The 21234-nt window shown below is 35.0% G+C and overlaps 5 protein-coding genes across 5 annotated transcripts; all 5 read right to left on the bottom strand.

Moving 5' to 3' along the window:
* Positions 1–3434: 3434 nt before the first annotated feature.
* LOC136709230 (olfactory receptor 51A4-like) lies at positions 3435–4415 on the bottom strand. The gene has a single exon (XM_066684317.1). It carries the CDS (start codon positions 4413–4415, stop codon positions 3435–3437), a length of 981 nt encoding a protein of 326 aa, XP_066540414.1.
* Positions 4416–9111: 4696 nt separating this feature from the next.
* On the bottom strand, positions 9112–10116 carry LOC136705486 (olfactory receptor 52E8-like). The gene has a single exon (XM_066679128.1). The coding sequence runs from the start codon at positions 10099–10101 to the stop codon at positions 9112–9114; it is 990 nt and encodes a 329-aa protein (XP_066535225.1). The 5' UTR covers positions 10102–10116.
* A 1265-nt stretch (positions 10117–11381) lies between these two features.
* On the bottom strand, positions 11382–12344 carry LOC136705415 (olfactory receptor 52E8-like). Its single transcript, XM_066679005.1, has one exon. It carries the CDS (start codon positions 12342–12344, stop codon positions 11382–11384), a length of 963 nt encoding a protein of 320 aa, XP_066535102.1.
* A 3501-nt stretch (positions 12345–15845) lies between these two features.
* On the bottom strand, positions 15846–16781 carry LOC136705342 (olfactory receptor 11H6-like). Its single transcript, XM_066678881.1, has one exon. The coding sequence runs from the start codon at positions 16779–16781 to the stop codon at positions 15846–15848; it is 936 nt and encodes a 311-aa protein (XP_066534978.1).
* A 1323-nt stretch (positions 16782–18104) lies between these two features.
* Positions 18105–19043, bottom strand: LOC136701348 (olfactory receptor 8I2-like). The gene has a single exon (XM_066676002.1). It carries the CDS (start codon positions 19041–19043, stop codon positions 18105–18107), a length of 939 nt encoding a protein of 312 aa, XP_066532099.1.
* Between the last annotated feature and the right edge of the window lie 2191 nt (positions 19044–21234).

Here is a 21234-nt window from a genome sequence, read left to right as displayed (position 1 = left end):
GAGTTTGGGGGTTTTATAAGAAAAGACTCTTCCCCCAGCTGAGGCCTTCTGAATTCTGGGAACAATTAAAAATCCAGTATTCTGTGATCTGAGTAAACGTGGAGGCTCATAATAGGAAATTGTATCTTGAAGGTATTCAGAAGCAAGCCCATGTAGAGCTTTATATGTTAATAACAGAATTTTGAAGTCGATGCGGAATTTAACAGGCATCCAATGAAGTGATGATAGAACTGGGCTAATATGTTCAAGTTTCTAGTTTTAGTGAGGACCCTGGCTGCAGCATTTTGAACTAGTTGAAGTTTTCTTAAATTGCTGCTGGTGCATCCTGACAGTAGTGCGTTACAGTAGTCAAGCCTTGACGTAATAAAGGCATGTACTAATGTTTCTGCGTCCTGCAGGGATAAGGCATTTCTAATCTTAGCAAAATTGCGAAGATGTAAAAAAGCTGTCCTAGTGATACTGCCTATGTGTTGATCAAATGATAAATCCGGGTCAATTATGACACCAAGATTTTTTGCTGCTGAACCAGGTTTAACTGGAAAGTCAGCGAGATTTAAAATTAAATCTGATAATTTATTTCTTGCCACCTTTGGACCCAAAAGCAGGACCTCTGTTTTGTTGCTGTTTAGAAGGAGGAAGTTATGCAACATCCAGCCTTTCACGTCTTTTACACAGTCCTCTATTTTCTTTAATCTGTGTTTGTCATCGGGCTTGGCTGAAATATACAATTGCGTGTCGTCTGCGTAACAGTGAAAGTTAATGTCATGGTTTCTTATAACTGTGCCTAGCGGTAACATGTATAATGTAAATAATAATGGTCCTAAAATAGAACCTTGTGGAATTCCAAATCTTACTTTAGAATAATTTGAATATAGATTGTTTACATTTACGAATTGATAACGTTCCGTTAAGTAAGATTTGAACCATAATAGGGCTGTCCCTGTATTTCCAACCATGTTTTCTAACCTTTCTAGGAGAATATTGTGGTCTATTGTATCGAAGGCTGCGCTTAGATCAAGAAGCACCAACAGGGATACGTGGCCTTGATCAGAGGCAAGAAGAAGATCATTTGTTATCTTGACTAGAGCTGTCTCTGTATTATGATGTGGCCTGAATCCAGATTGGAATTTTTCATATATATGATTCTTATGTAGATATGAACTAACATCTCTGTTAATTCTCAGATCATTTACAGCCCTGACATGCTGTTTTAGTGGCAGGCACTGCTGTCAGTAAGAACTGTAACCTGAAAATCTAGTGTGCAAGAGAACACCATGCATTAATTTTATACACAAACACTGCTGAGTTCTTTGGAATGTGCTCTGACCAAGTGAGTCTATGTTTCAACTTGATTTGGGGCAAAGAGTGTATCAGGTTCTCCTTGCCAAATACAAAAGGGACCATATAGACTCTTGTCTGCAAATGGTTCAAAAGTGAAAATATGTAATTTTATGGGGTGCATCAATTACCACAGATCAAATTTTGTCACTGTTTGTGGTTTTTAGTAAAATAAAAGCTGTATATGAGAGATTTAAGTGAACTTAAATTTTATGAGTTTGTGCACCATGTCGTCTGAAGTCACGCACAGGAACCGTGCAGCAATTTTCAGTCGTGATAGCAGATGGTCTGGGGTTCACTGCTCTTGGTGAATATGGACAGGTTCTTGTGTTTATTTCAGTGCAAGTGGCGGTGTCGTAACAGGTAGACTCACTGTCACATAGTTCCAGAGTCCTGGTGTCATGAGTCGAGACCTGCTCAAAGCTCTAAGGAATTTGGTGTGTTCCCCCACAGTTCACATGCTGGAAAGGGGACAGGACATCCAAGTGTGTCCATTGTCAGTGAACACAATCCACCGTGCCATCCGCCGTTGCTAGCTGAAACTCTACAGTGCAAAGAGGAAACCATTTCTAAGCAAGTTACACAAGCCCAGACGTTTGCACTGGGCCAGGGGTCTTTTAAAATGGAGTGTGGCAAAATGGAAGACTGTTCTGTGGTCAGATGAGTCACAATTTGAAGTTCTTTATGAAACACTGGGACGCCATGTCATCCGGACCAGAGAGGACAAGGATAACTCAAGTTCTTATCAATGCTCCGTTCAGAAGCCTGCATCACTGATGGTATGGGGTTGCACGAGTGCTTGTGGCATGGGCAGCTTGCATGTCTGGAAAGGCACCATTAATGCAGAGAACAGTGTTCAGGTTCTAGAACAACATATGCTCCCATCTAGACGTCATCTCTTTCAGGGAAGACCCTGCATTTTTCAACAAGATAATGCCAGACCACATTCTGCAGCAATCACAACATCATGGCTACGTAGGAGAAGGATCCGGGTACTGAAATGGACAGCCTGCAGTCCAGATCTTTCACCTATAGAGAACATTTGGCACATCATAAAGAGGAAGGTGAAACAAAGAAGGCCCAAGACGATTGAACGGTTAGAGGCCTGTATTAGACATAAATGGGAGAGCATTCCTATTTCTAAACTTGAGCAACTGGTCTCCTCTGTCCCCAGACGTCTGTTGAGTGTTGTAAGAAGAAGGGGGGATGCCACACAGTGGTGAAAAATGGCCTTGTCCCAACTTTTTTGGGATTTGTTGACGCCATGAAATTTTGAAACAATATATTTTCCCTTAAAATGATACATTCTCTCAGTTTAAACTTTTGATCTGTGATTTGTGTTCTATTCTGAATAAAATACGTTGTTGGCACCTCCACATCATTGCATTCAGTTTTTATTCACAATTTATTTAATGTCCCAACTTTTTTGGAATCCGGTTTGTACATTTACAATTATTTATAAGGATTTTGAAAATGTTTCCGTATTTTAATGGTAATATTTAAGTACATACAGAAACTAGTGTCAGTGCTTTGATACATAGACGATGTACAAAAAAGTCATTCTTTTGCAGACCATTTTTGAGAATAACATTACTGTATAATAAATATCAATCATGTGTCAGAGATATTTGTTGAGAATCAGTTTTTGCTTCTACTTGTCACATCTAGCAATCCATTTATCTGTGGATAAACAGCCATAATAAGAACCTCAAATACACCCCATTTTAAGTTTTTTATAGAGTCTCAGACCTACTATTATATTTTTTTCTGTCTTAATAAAGTAAACCCACATTAATAGTTTTAATATCAACTGCCTTAAATTTGATTTTCAGTTTTATTTATATTTTCTTTATTGTATACTGTGTACATTGACTATGTGCTAGTATAAGTTCTGTAAAATGTATTAGTAAAATTAGTTTGAAGTCAATTAACTGTCCTTAATAAAATGTTCACTAGAAAAGTCTAGTAAGCTCTTGTTATGCAGAGATCAGTATTTTCTGTTTGAGCCTAAATGTATTTCTGTATTAACTGTACATACTTGAAACAGTCCTCAGGAATATTAAAATTAGACATAAAATAGTATTTCGATTAGAATTTCACTTTGTTAAAGCATGTATCTTTATTTTGGATCTCCTTTTGAGCATTCTCACTATGAAATCTCTGAATTCTTTTGTGTTTAGGACATAAATGATGGGATTCACCATGGGTGGAATGGCACTTGATAGGGAAGTATTTATTATCCTTGCATTGGGATGGAGAGTAAAAGTTAATGCAGCAATGTATGTACTTATTATAGGCAAAAGAAAAATTCCTACTAAGAACATATGAGTGAAACAAGTTTTCAGTGCTTTCATCCGTCCCTCCCATGTTGTAATTTTAATTAGTTCAAGAAAAATGCCTATATATGATAGAGATACTACAAACAAAGGTGCATAGAGGAACAATGCATTGTAAACTCTTGCCATAACAGAACTCATGGTGTTGTCATTACATGCAATACTATAAATCGGTCCATGATCACAAAAGTAGCTTTTTATCTCATTGGTTTTACAAAGGGAAAGTCGACTGATGCCACCTACCATCAAACCAATCACGATGATGGAAAGTGACCATACAACAATTAAAACCACAAACATAAGGGAATTATTCACAATTGAATGATATCTTAATGGTAAGCGAATAGCAATATAACGATCATATGCCAAAACAACAAGAGTTAAAGACTGAACTCCAAGGAAGAAAAAAACAAAAAACATATTTGCTAAACATGCATTGTAAGATATGTATTGTGAATCAAACAGAAAGGTCTTCATTAAGTTTGGAATCAGTGCATTTGTTTCACCAAAGTCTGCTAAAGCTAAATTAAAGATTCCAATGTATCTAGGAATGTGCAAACTACGGTCAGTAAATATCATGAAAAGCACAAATGAGTTTCCAAAGACAGCAATGAAATATGTAAGAAACAAAAAGATAAAGTAATATTTTACATAAGGTATTCCAGTAAACCCACTGATATAAAAGTACTCAGGGCGCACAATGGATATGTTTTGCAGTGAACTTGAGTTAAAATTATTCATAATGATGTTGAACGCTTCAACCTGAAATGAAATACACAATGTAAGCAGATCACAAAAACATGCAAAATATTCAGAGTTTTTAAATATTTGAAGAAAATTGTTATCCTTAATCAATGTATTAATCAAAAACAAGCATATACCGTTATTATGGATATTTTCCAGTGGTAACATGATAATAATATGTTTTGAATAACTTTTAGATCTCTTAGTGATTTAAGATATTCAAACAGTGATGCTTTCAATATATATAACCCAGGTCATATTTTGCAATACGTCATGCAGTGCCGTCAGAATGATTTTTTCTTTATTAAGGGGTGGGTGAGCATCACGACTGTGCAAAAAAAAAAAAAAAAATACAATAAAAAATTAATTAGGCAAAATAAATAAATAATTATTTAAATGTCCATCATATGAATAGACAAACCTCAGCACATTTGTTGTTCAAGACATGACACAATTTATACCTTAACATGTATTATTCAAATGTGTTACGCATATAAAAGAGATAACATTCTTAATTTGGTTTGTCAGTGCACTAAAATGTCCACTTTATATTTCCATGGCTTTTTAGCCTGAGTATCTCTAGGTTTAATTATTTCTCACTTTTTTCTTCTGCCATTTTGGTTGCAACATTAATGTTATCTCTAATCCCACACATTATACATCATTGAGCTCCACCTTAATAATTAGTTTTTAAATTCTATTCAACTATTACAAGATGTTGCCTAAATGCATAACACAATATTTGGCCTTTAAAATAAATCTCAACATCATTTCTGTGTTTCATTTCCAAGGACAAGAACCTCAGTGTTTTCTATTTAGTTGCAGAAAATGCATCTGCATATGAATCTGCCTATGTCCAATGCACTTAAACAGTGAGCTTATTGATCAAAAAGCTTTTGGGTCTAAGGAAATATAAAACAGAGTGCCATGTGTGTATTAATTATAACTAAATGACAGCACGTATATAACAGCACGTAAATCCAGTAGGAAAGGAACAGATAGATTGCCAACATCTCTGTTCATTCTCAGATAATGTATGGCCCTAACGCACTGTTTAAGTGGCAGGCACTGCTGTGAGTAAGAACTGTAACCTAAAACTCTAGTGTGCAAGAGAACACAATATATTAATTTTATACACAAACCCTACTGAGTTCTTAGGGCCTATGCTCATCTCAGATGGTCTGAAAAACAGTTGAAATGTGCTATAACCAAATGAGTCCATGTTGTGGCAAAAGTGTATCAGGTTCTACTTGACAAACAAAAAAGTGACCATATACACTCTTGTCAGCAAATGGTTCCAAAGTGAAAATATGTCATGTTATGGGGTGCTTCAGTTCCCACAGAATGGATTATTTGCGTATGTGTGAATGTACTATTAATGTGGATGCATATATTGGGAATATAGAGAGATATGGGATGCATGTGCTTGACTGGCCTGCTTGAAATTCATATCTGTCTCTCATTTAGAATGGAGTCAGATAATGTTTGTTTAATTTACTACATGACCAATAAATATGCAGTATACAATGTTCATTATTAGGCATTACAGTAACACAATGTACATTATCTGGTGTGACTAACTAACTACTATTTTAAATGTAATTTGTTCATTTTATAAACAAAAACATTGTTAAACATAAAACAATGAATTTTAGACTTTTTCTATCTTCTTCTCCTCCTCCCCAGCTCTCCCTACTCATTTATATGTTTATATGTATAGCTGCAAATTTGCCAGGTGTTTAACAGTGAGCATGCACTAGCAGGAGGGTCATGTGGCTTTAACTCATTGCAGCTCTGACCTTGCTCCAAGCATTGATTTCCAGCTCAATGCTGTGGGTTATTCCCTGGATCATTACCCTGTTGATGAGATGGTGCAAAGTCTGCAGCAAAGTTTTAGTGAGCTCCTTCCATACAATCTCTTATGGGCTCAGGCAACAAGAACATAAATGTATGAATGTATGCATTTAGCGTGTTAAGTTATTTAACTTCGGTCTTTCCAAAAAAGTTTATTTTATGCAAGGAAATGGTTATAATTTGATGGTTGTTCTGTGTAGGTAAGCAAAACCACAAAATAACAAATAAATTCAAAGACTGAAGCAGTGCTTTACAGCTAAACTGGCTCCATTTACCCTACTGTGCTCCATCATATGATTAGTTTCACAATGAAACACATTTTTTCTTTTACTTACTTAATTATGTAAGACCTAATGTCCACATTGTTTAGCATTAAGCCTAATTACAGCCATTAACATCAGCAAGGACAACCACCAGCCAAACACCTTTTTTTTGATTTGCAATACATTCACTCTTCAAAGCAGTGGCGATTGCTCTAAGACTGCAAGGGAAGCTCAGCTTCCCCTAAAATGTCAAAAAATAAGTGATCAAATATATACTGTTGTGTGTACATGTCATTGAATAAATATGCACTACAACGCGATTAATTTTTGTTCAGAATCAGCTTCTTATCACTGGTAAAGACGGGGCTTTCCTCTCAATCATTCGCGCAAATTCACAGTGATTTAAACAGTGAGGACGCTGAGCGTCCACAGAGTTCAATGGAGAAGCAGGGAAACGAGACGAGTCATTGGATAAATGCTGGGCTTTGTCCCGCCCATCGGACGCTCAGCGTCTCTGGGGATCTACATTTTCATTCTGTTCTGTGTTGAACCAGACTTTCTTAATCCTCTTAGCGACATTTTCTTTGTTAAAAACGACTAGCGACAAATCGAGCTTCTATTTCTGGTGGGTTTTTTGTAGCCGATTGTGTTTGGAGACTGACTTCTATCACTCTTTCTGACTTCTATCGCAGTTTCTGTCCAGCGGGTGCTGCTGAGCCCCTCCACCGTCACAAAGCACTCACAGACGGACACACTTCACATGGGCCAAGGCCGTTTAAGCAGCCTAGCTCTGCTGGCCATTGAGAGGACACTAGTCAAGTCCCTGGAAAAGACGCCTTGTTGGTACGACAGGGTCACAGATCGTTTTCTTGAAAAGGAATGGAGGGTAGAATAAACAAATAAACTGATACATTTTATGATGTAGGCCGAAATTGAGCTTCCCCTCCTTGAAAGACCAGTATCCGCCACTGCTTCAAAGCCTTTAGACTTTTAGGCATCACTGCTGAGGAAAGAAGGCCATTAAATCCACCACTATTGAACACTGCTGTGATGCAAGTTATGTCTGATCAACCTCGACCAATTACCCTAGACGAAGCTATTTGGTGATCCAAAACCTGAAACATCAAATGACCAGAGGTTATATCACTCATGATGTGTCTCTTCATACCTCTAAAGTGTATATGTCATTGTTTAATGTGCATTCAGATATTAGTTTCTGATTGGCTGACACCCTGCCTTGTGCCCAGTGTTTCTGGGTAGGTTCTGGACCCACCACGACCCTGAATTGGATAAGCGCTTACAGAAAATTAATGAATGAATGCATGAATGATTGGCTGTCACCTGGTGAAAAAAAAATTTCATTTGCATAAATTGCTGCCACCATAACAGATTTAGGATTTCCCACCCTTCAAATGGTTTAACACCAATGAAGCACCTTTGTAAATTATTTTGTCCCTGGTCCCTGGTCCCTTGTGAGGTTGACCCTCATAAACCTCTTTTGATGCTGTGGTGTTTGCAGTTTAATGATTTGCATTTGCAAATGAAGTTGGATCATTTTCATCTCTGCAGTGATACTGACGTGGTGGTGGTGTGTTAGTGTGTGTTGCATTGGTACAAGTGGATCAGACATCAGGATTTTTTATACACTGTACATACACTGACCACTCTATTAGACAAAGCTACCTCATTGTCCACCATGTAAAATCAGAGACAGTAGCTCATCTGCTACAGTTTGTGTTAGTCCATCAGTCTGTTATTGTAGAACTACAAAGTGCTCTTGTAGGCTCAGTGTTGCTGAGAGGAAGGAGAGTGAAGGTAGAAACTAGTGTAGGATATGGTTATAATGTTATGGCTAATCAGAGACCATTGGGCATTGAGTGTAGTATTTTAAAACAATGATCAGTTACCTTCAGTTTATTTTATTAGTGGAAATAAAGGTAAAATAGTATTTGTTTAAAAAAAAACCCACAAATTTGACATTAATTTCACTTACTAAAAAGGGTTAATTTCATAATTTTGCATGTACAGATACTGCATTTAGCAGCCATTCATATATAGACATTCACTGTTTTATTGGAAAAGTTGTCCTTATTCTAGACAAATAGGCCATATATTCAAACTAAATCTTTGCCAGAAATCTGTTAATAATTCACACAAATTGCAGTTGTTGCTTTATTTTTTGTACCTGATATTTTTAACAGAATATTCAAATTATTTACATAACCTTTTCTAGATTCTAATAGAATCTACAACACCAGTATATTTAGCTTTTAAGTTGTTTTTGTTGTTTTACATTCTTCATTATATTAATAATATATTTGGCTAACTACAAACTAATCACTACAAAATAGAAATTTTATGTGCTGCTAAAAGCATGCTCAGTCATGCTAAGGTTTCCACAGATGCAGGCTTGATACGTCACATAAAATTTCACATTTGTTAGAGCATTAAAGTTTTATTTATTTTTCCATAGGGATCCACATGTCACTTGATGGAGTTTCAATTCAAATCTGAATCTCCTGAACCAGGTTTCATGCTCTTCATGAGAATGTGAATATTATAAACTTAAAGAATCACTAGAGGCTAGTTTCATTTAAAGATTGGACCTTTCCTTTGGTTCTCTTTTTGACCATTCTTATGATGAAATCTTTGAATTCTTTGGTATTTAGGACATAAATTATGGGATTTACCATCGGTGGAATGGCACTTGAGAGTGATGTATTAATTATTCTAGCATTGGGATGGAGTGTAAATGTTAATGCAGCTATGTATGTGCTTAATATAGGGAAGAGAAATATTCCGACTAAAAACATATGAGTGAAACAAGTTTTCAGGGCTTTAATTCTGCCCTCCCATGTTGTAATCTTACTTAATTCAAGAAAAATGCCTATATATGATACAGTCACAGCAATTAGAGGCCCATAGATGAATAGTACAGTCCAAAGTTTTGCCATAACTGAATTTATGGTGTTGTCATTACAGGCAGTCGTATAAATTGGCCCATGATCACAAAAATAGCTTTTAACCTCATTGGTTTTACAGAAGGAAAGTCGTGTGATCAAACTTACCATCATAGTAACCACAAGGATGCTAAATGACCATACTCCCAATAAAGCTAAAGACATGAGGGAGTTATTCACAATTGAATGGTATCTTAAGGGTAAGCGAATTGCAATATAGCGATCATATGCCAAGACAACAAGGGTTAAAGACTGTACACTGATGAAGTAAAAGACGAAGAACATATTTGCTAAACAAGCATTGTAGGATATGTACTGTGAATCAAAGAGAAAGGTCTTAATCAAATTAGGAATCAGGGCATTTGTTTCACCAAAGTCTGCCACAGCTAGATTAAGGATTCCCATATATCTAGGAATGTGCAAACTTCTGTCAGAAAGTATCATCATAATTACAAAGGAATTTCCAAACAGAGCAATGAAATAAGTAAAAAACAGAAATATGAAATAATATTTCACATATGGTATTCCAGTAAATCCACTGATGTAAAAGTACTCAGGGCGCACAAATGTTATATTTTGTGTTAAAGTGGAGTTCAAGCTGCTCATAATTGTGATCCTTCTGTTGTTCCCTTCAACCTGTAATGAAATTCATATTAAAATATACAATAAAAAAGCACGTAATATATTCAGTTAAGACTTTTGTTTCTTGTTGAAAAATTAAAAAACATGATTTTACCTTTATTTAAAACATGAACGTATAATATTTTCAAACATATCACTATCTTAAATTGAGTGAAGCTGTTCTTGGCTGTGAAGCTGTAAAACTGAATGATGGGGAAATCAGGTGTCGGTGCATTTTATATAGACATGGCACTGGATTTGTCATGTGAGAGGTTATGTAATGCAGCAAGTTGTTTTTTCTTTTTTTGAATATTGAAGCCTAACAATAAATTTGTAGGATGCTTAAGCAGCTATGTTTAAAATAAATAAATAAATAATCATTTAATTAATTACATTTTTATATAAATGTTTACATTTATGCAGATTTTTTCTAGAGTATTATTTCTAAATATTTTAAAATTTGGAGACAATAACGTAAGTGATTCCATCATAAATTATTAATAATTACAACTGATATAATTTACAACTGACTAATTTATAAAAGTTATTATTTTTAAGGTATTTGTTGCATAAAAGTTTACATGTTTATGATGTAATGGTAAAAGTCTAACAAACTTCTATTTAAATAATGTTTTATTGTAGCACAGCAGGTAGTCTTGCAGTCATATAGTGCCAGGGACCTGGAGTTGTGGGTTCAAGTCCCGCTTTGGGTGATGTCTGTGAAGAGTTTGGTGTGTTCTCCATGTGACCACATGGGTTTCCTCCAGGTGCTCCAGTTTCCTCCCACAGTCCAATAATACACATTGGTAGGTGGATTGGTGACTCAAAAGTCTCCATAGGTGTAAGTGAATGTGTGAGTGTGTGTCACCCTGTGAAGGACTGGTGCCCCTTCCAGGGTGTGTTCCTGCCTTGCACCCAGTGATTCCGGTTAGGCTTCCACCGCGACCTTGAATTTGAGAAGCTGTTACAGATAATGAATGAAATAAAATAGAATCAGGTGTTCTTCACCTTTAAAGGAATAAAAACCTACAGCCACACTGGCTCTTCATGAGTAGGATTAATGACCACTGAAATATAGGTTGATGCTTAAATTTTAATTATCTTACTGTCTCTACTTGTAAACTGAATATTCTAATATAATTCTAATATGATTAATATTTTGTGGTCTGCATAGGAATGTGAATATTGCATAGCTTTCACCAAAATATTTTAATAATTTTTTTTTTTTTCAGAAGACTGCCATAATTATATATTATTTAAACATTTTAACATAAATTTGATCTCTTTTTAAACATCTTCAGAATGAAATTCTTAAATTTGTTTGTGTTTAGGACGTAAATGATGGGATTTACCATGGGGGGAATTGCACTTGAGAGTGAAGTACTGATTATCCTAGCATTGGGCTCAAGGGTAAAAGTTAGGGCAGCAATGTATACACATAACACAGGGATAAAAAATATCCCTACTACTAACAGATGAGAAACACAAGTCTTCATTGCTTTGAGCCGTTCAGCCCATGTTGTAATCTTACTTAAAGCAAGTAAAATGCTTACATATGATACAATTATGGCAATCAAAGGTGCATAGATGAATATCGCAGTACAACATTTTGCTATAACTGAATTTATAGTGTTATCATTACAAGCCATTGTATAAATTGGTCCATGGTCACAAAAATAGCTCTTTACCACATTACTTTTGCAAAGAGAAAGTTTTGTGATTAAACCCACCATTGTTCCAACCACAACCGTGCAAAATGACCAAACTAACATTAAAGCTGCAGCCATAAGGGAGTTATTCACAATGGCATGGTATCTTAAAGGAAAACAAATGGCAATAAATCGATCATATGCCAGGACAACAAGAGCAAAAGACTGTACACTGCTGAAGAAAAAAACAAAAAACATATTGGATAAACATGCATTGTAGGATATGTATTGTGAGTCAAAGATGAAGGTCTTTATTAAGTTTGGAATCAGTGCATTTGTTTCACCAAGGTCGGCTAAAGCTAAATTAAAAATACCTATGTATCTAGGAATGTGCAAACTTCGCTCAGTACATATCATGAAAAGTACAAATGAGTTTCCAAACACAGCAACGATGTAGGTAAAAAATATAAAGATAAAGTAGCACTTGACAAAAGGTATTCCAGTAAACCCACTGATGTAAAAGTACTCCGGGTGAACCAGTGTTGTATTTTGCATTACTTTGGTGTTCAAAACACTCATGTTGACATCAATTCTGTGGCTCTTAATCCTGAAATTAAATAAATAAATAAAATAAAATATCAAACACACATTAAAATTTTCAGAAAAGCTTGTTGCTTCTATTTGGTTGTGTGTTAAGTTATTTAACATTAATCAAGTTAAAATGTTGTACAAGATGCAGAAATGTAGAAAGAAATAGTAATACTTACTGTTAAAATGCTACAGGTCTTTGGGCCTGTGAATGAAGAGGACCTTTTAAATCTGCGCCTTAAATACGGAAGCATCATACTGTATTTTAATACTCATGGGAATGCATTGCTTATCTAAATTCAATTCAGTGATGTTACAGATTTATTCCTTCTCTTTTTTGTCCATGGTACTATTTCATCACCACAAACAATATATGCATTACATTTTTAAATACATGCACTGTATACATTTAATATTATTATGGAGGCAAATAACATGTGCAATCAACTGCCGCTTAAGTGTTTTTCCCCTTCTCCTGTAAAGCAGTTTTTTTTTGCATATATCAGGGATTTTCTATATTATTCTATTAGTTATTATTCCTTCTAAACTATTTAATGACCACATCTGACATGATAAATAAGTGAACCTGCTAAACATGAACACAGTCTGTCCTACATTAACTGCTACTAGCACTCTGTTTAGTTTGTTATTTTGCCATCCTGTCCAGTTAGCGTTCATTCATTCATTCATCAATCAGTCTGAAACTGCTTATCCAGTTCAGGATCACTTTGGGTCCCTGGAGGGAGTGCCAGTCCTTCACAGGGTGACACACACTCACTCACTCAAGACAATTTTGTATTCAAATCCATTCAAATGAACACATTATAAACATTGAAAACCGTGAAACAAAATATTATGAATAGTGTGCCACTTCAAAGCATGAAATTTTATTAGCAGGCCAAGTGACTTGTGTTCATTTCTGATCTCTAATGGCATAATTAATTATACCCATTGAATGTATATTAGAACCAGTATAAGGTATTAATATTTATTCATATTTACCTCTTTATCTATTTTATGTTTTTTACTTTTGTCTGTTTTTTGTGTTTTCATATTTCATTAATTTTTTTTCATATTATAATTACTATTATGATTTTCCTATTTTATTTCATTATATTTATATAGATACTTTTGAAAGGGTGTTAATGTTATGTAATGATTATGTAAAAAAAAAAAAAATATATATATATATATATATATATATACATATTATGGCAAGCCAAACAGGAAATATTTAATGAACTTTGATATATATAGAATGAACGCTGATATATATAGAATGAACTTTGATATATATAGAATGAACGCTGATATATATAGAATGAAAGCTGATATATATAGAATGAACTTTGATATATATAGAATGAACGCTGATATATATAGAATGAACTTTGATATATATAGAATGAAAGCTGATATATATAGAATGAACTTTGATATATATAGAATGAACGCTGATATATATAGAATGAACTTTGATATATATAGAATGAACGCTGATATATATAGAATGAACTTTGATATATATAGAATGAACGCTGATATATATAGAATGAAAGCTGATATATATAGAATGAACTTTGATATATATAGAATGAACGCTGATATATATAGAATGAACTTTGATATATATAGAATGAACGCTGATATATATAGAATGAAAGCTGATATATATAGAATGAACTTTGATATATATAGAATGAACGCTGATATATATAGAATGAACTTTGATATATATAGAATGAACTTTGATATATATAGAATGAACGCTGATATATATAGAATGAACTTTGATATATATATAGAATGAACGCTGATATATATAGAATGAAAGCTGGCATACAGGGGTTGGACAATGAAACTAAAACACCTGGTTTTAGACAACAATAATGTATTAGTGTGGTGTAGGGCCTCTTTTTGTGGCCAATACAGCAGCAATTTGTCTTGAGAAAGTCCTGTACAGTGGTCAGATGGATTTTAAGCCATTCTTCTTGCAGGATAGTGGCCAGGTCACTACGTGATGCTGGTGGAGGAAAACGTTTCCTGACTCGCTCCTCCAAAACACCCCAAAGTGGCTCAATAATATTTATATCTGGTGACTGTGCAGGCTATGGGAGATGTTCAACTTCACTTTCGTGTTCATCAAACCAATCTTTCACCAGTCTTGTTGTGTGTATTCGTGCATTGTCATCCTGATACAAGGAATCGCCTTCAGGATACAATGTTTGAACCATTGAATGCACATGATCCTCCAGAATGGTTCGGAAGTCCTTGGCCATGATCATTCTATATATATCAGCGTTCATTCTATATATATCAAAGTTCATTAAATATTTCCTGTTTGGCTTGCCATACTTGCCATAATATATATATAGAATGAAAGTTGATATATATAGAATGAAAGCTGATATTTTTTGTTTTTACATAATGATTACATAACAGTTTTGCAAGGATAGGACATGACATCCATCCATCCCTCTATTGTCTGTAACCGCTTATCTAGTTCAGGGTTGTGGTGGGTCCAGAGCCTACCCAGAATCACTGGATGCAAGGCAGGAACACACCACAGAGGGGGCACCAGTCCTACACAGGGCGACACACACTCACACATTCACTCACACACTAACACCTACAGACACATTTAATCCACCTACCAACGTGTGTTTTTGGACTGTGGGAGGAAAAATATAATATTACCTCTGTTTAGTTTCTTATGAGATATTACATGTTTATTTTTCACTGATGGCTTGTTGTAGAAAAGAACAAAGGGCTGAAGACAGAAATGGAGGCTCTAGGGAAAAAGCTCTAAATTAGACTGAATCACAGTAATGTAGTATGAAAAATAGTGATATTTTAAGGCAATATCTAGAACAACAAATTTAGGCCCAATAACTGCACAAGGAATTTAATGCTATTGTCATCCTTTTTCTGAGGTGAACTATAAGATTGCACTATTTATTTATGTTTTATTCCTTAGCATATTTTGCCAAACTGCTAGTGAAACATCTAAAAGAATCTGGCGTCATGGTTTTTTTTTCCATCTTTTTTTTTAATATTTGTTTTTTCAAAATGCAAAGTACAGTGCCAAATACAGCCCAATGAAATTCACCTTAATAAAGATTAGTAAATGATGAAATTGAAACTTTAATACTCTTAAGGGTTTGAAAACCGTTCTTTACCAAATTAATATAAAACAATTATTTGAACTGTTTAACAAAATAAATTATTTATATATGAGGTTTGGTAAATTAATGATAACATTAAATGATTATTTTAAAACAATCATGATTCAGCATGTACATACTTATTTAATGTTTACCATGTATTTTTGGGTTTAAAACGTTTTCTCGATAAATCATGAAATAAAAACATATCCAATGATAACTGGAGAAGTACAATTTTACAGAGCAGTAATCAAATACATATTCCTATATACATCAAACAAAAATTATATATAATATTTTCACCATACAAATTTCAATACAACTTCTTTTAAAATGGGTTAACCTTTGAAATCATTCTCATTAATCTATTTCTGATCTCTTTCGTTCTTAAACAGTATATGAAGGGATTCACTAAAGATGGACCTAGGATTGCCCCAAGTCTTAAACCATGTCTTTCCTCCAGTGTTAAAACTACCCCGACTCTTGTGAGAACTGTAATTACAAACGAGGGCCCATAATAGCAGGTTACAACCATTAAGTGGCTAAAACAGGTATTGAAAACTTTCTGTTTGCTCCCTATTGAGGTCATTTTGATAGCACTAACAATCCAAACATAAGATCCACAGATGAAAACGAAGGTTCCAAACAGGCTAAAAGATGACAAAATGGACAGTAAATCAAAATATGGATTTGGATCTACACAAGTTGCCCTGACAACAGATCCATAGTCACAAAACATAAACTTCAACGTTGAGTAGCAAAATGGAAGTGGAAGAACAGTTGCAGGCAACACAGCCATAGTAGCAGAGCCCAAAATCCAAAGAACAAAAGTGAGCAGAACAGAACGAAAATTTGTCAGAATGGAATGATACCGCAGTGGGTTGACTATGGCAATTAAACGGTCGAATGCCATGATGGAAATAGTATACACCTCCATCACAAAACCTAAACCAAATGCAAACATCTGAAGAATGCAAGATGAAAAAGATATGGTCTTATATCCAACTACAAGGACACTGATTATAGTTGGACATGAACTTGTACAGAAAAGCATGTCCACAACTGCCAAATTACAGATGAAAAAGTACATGGGCTGATGAAGACGTTTATCAAACACAATAAAACATATGTTTGCAAAGTTAGTAAGCATAACAAGCATATATACCACGAATATAACAATACCAACAGCCAGTGGCTTTTCAAAAGTGTCAAAACCTGTGATGATAAATTCTGCGATGGGTTTTCTAGAAACATTTTGAGACATAGTTTACAATGCACTGTTAAAACAATAAATCAGTTATATGTAAATATAAAAAAATGTAACCAAATGACTTTGTTATTTCAAGATTTCTTTTTTTAATAACTCTTGATAGCATTATTTTCACATAGTTCCTGTTTTAGGTCCAGTCTGTTTCACCTGCCCTGTATTAAACGCAATGGGCAAAAAGGGTTATTGCAAATATATATTGTAATGTACGACATAGCTCATTGGTTACTCACATGTCATAGTACTGTTCTCAGAGCGCTGAAGGAGGTGAGCTAAAAGTATCTACTACACCTTAAGGGAATTTGTTAGGAAAATTGATACAGAATAGTAAACCAAGAATAGCAAAATGTGATGTGAAATGATTCAGTAGTGTAGCTAGGCGCAAGAGACTGAAAAATAATAATGAACAGATATATGGTAAGATTCATTTGCAGTGTTTTACCCTTTGTTATCACTTGGTCATGTGAAGTTTGTAGGAGATATAAAAGTTGAAACTATTCAAATGACCTCTCATTATAAACTTCACTCATTCATTCATTCATTGTCTGTAACTGCTTATCCATTTCAGGGTCACAGTGGGTCCAGAGCCTACCTCGGAATTACTGGGCACAAAGCAAGAACACACTCTGGAGAGGCTGGCAGTCCTTCACAGGGTGACACACACTCATACATTCACTCACACACTAACACCTTGGGACACCTTTTAGTCACTAATCCACCTATCAAAGTGTGTTTTTGGACCATGGGAGGAAACCCATGCAGACACGAAGTGAACACATGAAACTCTTCACAGACAATCACCCGGCTCAGGACTTCAACCCACAACCTCCAGGTCTCTGGAGCTGTGTGACTGTCATACTACCTGCTGGGCCACTCTGCCACCATATTATAAAACTATAATCATGCAGTTGGATACTATCAGAAGTGTGCATATAATTTTATCACAAGGCCTTGTCCTCTTCTGTCTGCTAAAGATATCATTAATCATTCCCATTTGATGCATAAGTCCCAGTATATGATACTAATATTAATTTAACCCTCTATAATAAAAATATACTCTGTTAACAAAATAACTTTTTTATATGTGAGGTGTGGTAAATTAATGGTAACATAGATTGATGCAGATTTTAAATACTTATTTAATGTTTACAATGCATTTTTGGGTTTAAAACATTTTATCATTTAATCGTAAAAATAGTGGATAACTGGAGAAGAAATAAATACAATTTTACAGAGCAGTAATCATAAACATATTCCTATATACATCATACAAAAATTCTTTATAATATTTTCACCATACAAATTTCAATACAACTTCTTTTAATCAAATGGGTTAACCTTTGAAATCATTCTCATTAATCTATTTCTGATCTCTTTCGTTCTTAAACAGTATATGAAGGGATTCACTAAAGATGGACCTAGGATTGTCCCAAGTCTTAAACCATGTCTCTCCTCCAGCGTTAAAACTACCCCGACTCTTGTGAGAACTGTGAGAACAAATGAGGGCCCATAATAGCATGTTACAACCATTAAGTGGCTAAAGCAGGTATTGAAAAATTTCTGCTTGCTCCCTATTGAGGTCATTTTGATAGCACTAACAATCCAAACATAAGATCCACAGATGAAAACGAAGGTTCCAAACAGGCTGAAAGATGACAAAATGGACAGCAAATCAAAATATGGATTTGGATCCACACAAGTTGCCCTGACAACAGATCCATAGTCACAAAACATAAACTTCAACGTTGAGTAGCAAAATGGAAGAGGAAGAACAGTTGCAGGCAAAACAGCCATAGTAGCAGAGCCCAGAATCCAAAGAACAAAAGTGAGCAGAACAGAACGAAAATTTGTCAGAATGGAATGATACCGCAGTGGGTTGACTATGGCAATTAAACGGTCGAATGCCATGATGGAAATTGTATACAGCTCCATCATAAAACCTAAACCAAATGCAAACATCTGAAGAATGCAAGATGCAAAAGATATGGTCTTATATCCAACTACGAGGACACTGATTATAGTTGGACATGAACTTGTACAGTAAAGCATGTCCACAACTGCCAAATTACAGATGAAAAAGTACATGGGCTGATGAAGACGTTTATCAAACACAATAAAACATATGTTTGCAAAGTTAGTAAGCATAACAAGCGTATATACCACGAATATAACAATACCAACAGTCAATGGCTTTTCAAAAGTGTCAAAACCTGTGATAATAAATTCTGCGATGGGTTTTCTAGAAACATTTTGAGCCATAATTTACAATGCCCGGTTAAAACAAAAAAATGAGTTATTTCTAAATATAAAAAAATATGTTAACAAATGTCTTAGTTATTTCATGTATTTGTGTTGTACTTTTTGTTTGTTTTTTTACAATAACTCTTAAAACCATTATTGTCATTTAATTCCTCTGTTAGGTCCAGTCTGTTTCACCTGACCTGTATTAAACTCACCTGGACAAAAAAGGCTATTGCAAACACATATATAGTAAAGTATGACACGGCTCATTGGCTACTCACATGTCATTGTACTGTTCCCAGAGCTCCGAAGGAGGTGAGCTAAAAGTGTCTACTACACCTTAAGGGAATTTGTAAGGTATATTGATACAAAATAGTAAACCAAGAATAAGCCAAATGGGATGTAAAATGATTCAGTAGTTTAACTAGGAGCAAAACAGTGAATCACAGTAATGGACAGATAAAAAGTAAGATTCTTTTGCATTGTTTTCTCCTTTCCTTGTTATCACTTGGTCATGTGCAATCATGCAACTGGATATTATCAACAGCATATAATTGATCACAAGGCCTTGTTCTGGTCTGTCATCTAAAGGCATCATTAATCATTCCCATAGGCAGCATTAATCCCAGTATATAATACTAATAGTAATATAATCCTCCATAATAAAAATATACTCTGTGAACAAATGTATTGGGACTCACCTCATAATCACGAAGTTCAGGTGTTTGATTCAGTCTCATTGCCGCAGGTGCATTAAATCGAGCACCTAGTCATGTATTCTGCCTTTACAGACATTTGCGAATGAATGGGTCATTCTAAAGCAGGCCCGTCACCAGAGATTAATGATTAAGGGGATTATTCTTTATCCAGGGGGGTCTGGGGTAATTGCCTCATAGCAACAAATTTCTTTGACGAGGTACATATTAAGCAAAGCCACAAGGAGCTGCTGCCTTTACAAAAAACATTAGAATATCCATCTACATGTAGGAAGACAAATGTATGAAACAATTCTGTACAGGTATCTGTAAAATACACAGTCATAACATTAGGAAAGTACATAAACATCAATTCAGTCTGCCTGAATGGCAAAGCAGAATCTGTCCATGTCTTTTGCAAATACTGTATTAGGAGTTTAAAATAACTGTATTATTTTAAATTGTTCATTAATTACAATAAGACCTTAAGTGAAAGAATCTTATTGGTCTAAGATTCTAAAAGACAGTCTCCTTCTCATTATCATATGTCCAGTCAAAATGTCATAGAATTAATTGCATTTTTAGGACTCATATTTGTCTTACACTCTAATAACAGTTTATTAACATTATTGTTAATTTATATTATATGATCTAATATGAATTTTATGTATAAAAAATTACTTTGAGTCAAAAAATCATCTGTGATGTGTTGTGGGAATATGAAATGTAGTTTCTCCAGGACACAGTGCTAACATTAACAAGCAGTTCTGAAAGCAGAGCTGTAGTTCCCAATGTTTTAGCACTGACGTGAGCACCGCCTGTAGGAGGGACTGTGACTCCACTGGCTGCAGCACTGAAAGATGGACAGATAATTCTGGCTGTTGACTGGCTGACTGAAGGTGGTGAACTATGAAAAGCATGTTCTCTGTTTAGGAGCTCTGGAGAATCCACCCCTCACTCCGGCTGAGAGAGAGCTGCATGTTTCTGGCTCAAAACATCAGCATAACAGCATGACCTCAAAAATATGGAAAAAAAAACGCGTCTCGTATTGGTTCAAAATGAAATGAATGTTTCAGATGGGGGGGGGTGTAAAATAGCCAGTCCATTAGAGCATCACATAGGGCCCACAGCAAATTGTTCCTGCAAGCAAAACTGCCATCTGTTGTTGAAAATTGAAATCCTAAACCTAACCACTAAGTTTGCTATGGCAGTTTATAATCCAATCAGCACCCAGCTACCCCTAATAACTTAGGTTACTCACTGAGCCCAGCCCATGATTACACAAATCTACATAGACAGAACATCCACCAAATAAGTATTCAGTGGCAGTTCAGATATTTTTTTATTTAACATTAGAAGAACAAACATCTCATTCCATCTTTCCTCATTCCAACAGCCAAACAAGTGCTGCAGTTTCATATATGTCTGTAGTATCTTCATTATAACATTAATGTTTAGCCTCTCATTGCATTCTCGATTTTCTATTTATTACTAATGTGCTCTGTTTTGTTTTT

This window comes from Hoplias malabaricus, chromosome 1, assembly GCF_029633855.1.
Source record: "Hoplias malabaricus isolate fHopMal1 chromosome 1, fHopMal1.hap1, whole genome shotgun sequence".
In the NCBI taxonomy this organism is placed as follows: Eukaryota; Metazoa; Chordata; class Actinopteri; order Characiformes; family Erythrinidae; genus Hoplias; species Hoplias malabaricus.
This window is presented reverse-complemented; position numbering and strand designations above follow the sequence as displayed.

Excerpts from the sequence above, each read along its gene's own strand:
- LOC136705342 (XM_066678881.1), bottom strand. The coding sequence starts at position 16,781 with ATGTCTCAAAATGTTTCTAGAAAACCCATCGCAGAATTTATCATCACA.
- LOC136705486 (XM_066679128.1), bottom strand. The coding sequence starts at position 10,101 with ATGAGCAGCTTGAACTCCACTTTAACACAAAATATAACATTTGTGCGC.
- LOC136701348 (XM_066676002.1), bottom strand. The coding sequence starts at position 19,043 with ATGGCTCAAAATGTTTCTAGAAAACCCATCGCAGAATTTATTATCACA.
- LOC136709230 (XM_066684317.1), bottom strand. The coding sequence starts at position 4,415 with ATGAATAATTTTAACTCAAGTTCACTGCAAAACATATCCATTGTGCGC.
- LOC136705415 (XM_066679005.1), bottom strand. The coding sequence starts at position 12,344 with ATGAGTGTTTTGAACACCAAAGTAATGCAAAATACAACACTGGTTCAC.